The following is a 1,647-nucleotide window of genomic DNA, read 5'->3' as shown; positions in this document are numbered from 1 at the left end:
CCCCCAGTGACTCCTTCTGCCACTGCTCCAGCGAGGGGCCAGGCACTGCTTCTTCCTTGGCTTCCTTAGCCCTTTCCTTCGACTTCTTTTTTGATTTCTTCTTTATTCTCTTCTTCTTCTTCTTTTTATCTTTCTTTTTTGCTTGCTTTTTTTTGCCATGTCGCCTCTTCTTCATTTTGGAGTCACCATCACTGGAGTCATCAGAAGAGGAGCTGGAGGAAGAGGAAGATGAGGACGAGCTGGCAGATGACGATGATGTCTCAGAGGAAGAAGAACTTGCCTTTCTCTTCTTTTTGTCCTTTCTTTCCTTTTTCTTTTCTGCAACACACAAGAAGAGGTTGAGTAGAGCAGCTGGGCCCCATGGCAGCAGGGATGCTGGTTATCCCCCTCTCAGCCTGTATTTTTTTTCTCCCTGAACAGCAAAGCACCCAAACTCTGGGAACGCCTCCCACCTGGGCCCCCTCTGTGCACTTGCCCCAGGAAAATATGGTGAAAGCACAGGGTCACAGGCCTTTCCCCTACCTTCCCCAGCTGTCGCTGAGCTTGACTTGTATCTGTGAGACCCAGAGGTCCTCTTCCGCGGGGAAGAACTGCTGCCCCGGTGTGAGTCCTTGCTGCTTTTCCTCTTTTTCTTCTCCTTCCTCTCCTGTCTGCTCTGAGAACTGCTTTTGCTTCTGCTTCGTGATCGCTTCCGAGACCGGCTGTGAGCCATCGTGCGTCAGCCCCTGGAGGGAACAGGTGAAATCAGTGTCACGGGGGAGACCACCCTCGCTCAGCAGAAACACATCCAGCAGCCTCAAAAAAACCTTAAATCTAACCCTCCCTGGAAGACCTGCTCCTGTTAAAGTCCCTCTGCTCAGGACAGCTCTCACTGAGCTCCCAACGCACAGGGATAGGTCAGGGTTACCCATCACACAGACGTAGCCAAAGTGAATTTCATCAACCCACACATGGAACCCTCGACGGGAGCCGCAGCCACACAGGGATGGTGCTGCCTGCAAAACACCATTCCCAAGCAGGTTTGACCCAAAACTAGGCTCTCCCCACACTCACGTTTGTCCCTAGATGTGAGGACTAAGAGAAAATGGGGCTGATTCACACTGCGGTTGGGGTTTGCAGTGCCCCATGGACCCAGGGACAACCCCTGGCAGCTCTGAGCCGTGACCACCCTACGGAGCTGGGAGCTGTTGGGAGGACACTGCACCTGCAGACGGACACTGGCAAAGTATGATTGATGCCGCAGCGACAGTCAGCAGAATGAAACATCCTCCCTGAGCTGAACACGGAGTCAGCCACCCCGTTATTTAAAAGGCAGAGAGCAGGCGCGAGCCAAGGGGCCGAATGAATTTTTAATATTCCAATTTGCTCTTAGAAAACAGATTATGCACTGAGCTGGCATCCCCGTCTGTCAGCCCGACCAGCTCCCAGCAGCCAGAGATGACATGATATATGCTCTCATTAATTTAAAAAACAAACTGGCACGGTCGGCAGAGCAGCATCTGGGAAATGCTTTCTCACGGCCACCTTCCAACTACCGCATTTAATTAATTGCAGGTTTATCACCTCAACGCTCCCAGGCGGCAACGCGCTCCCAAGCGAATCAGACCTTTGATTGATTTCCAAGCAGAAATTTCAATCAGAAAAAAA

At 51.7% G+C, this 1,647-nt stretch overlaps 1 protein-coding gene across 1 annotated transcript in view; it reads right to left on the bottom strand.

The window, feature by feature from the left end:
* ARL6IP4 (ADP-ribosylation factor-like 6 interacting protein 4) overlaps positions 1-712 on the bottom strand; it is a 2,663-nt gene extending 1,951 nt beyond the window's left edge. Inside the window, exons 1-2 of the mRNA XM_009875425.1 lie at positions 523-712; positions 1-318 (exon numbers count right to left, since the gene is read on the bottom strand). The exon at positions 1-318 is cut by the window's left edge and continues 6 nt beyond it. Of these exons, the coding sequence (XP_009873727.1) occupies positions 1-318; positions 523-712 (508 nt within the window). The remainder of the gene's footprint in view (positions 319-522) is intronic.
* Between the last annotated feature and the right edge of the window lie 935 nt (positions 713-1,647).

This window comes from Apaloderma vittatum, unplaced genomic scaffold (assembly GCF_000703405.1).
Source record: "Apaloderma vittatum isolate BGI_N311 unplaced genomic scaffold, ASM70340v1 scaffold2708, whole genome shotgun sequence".
NCBI lineage: Eukaryota > Metazoa > Chordata > Aves > Trogoniformes > Trogonidae > Apaloderma > Apaloderma vittatum.
The sequence above is the reverse complement of the archived record's forward strand: the minus strand, read 5'-3'. Positions and strand labels throughout refer to the sequence as shown.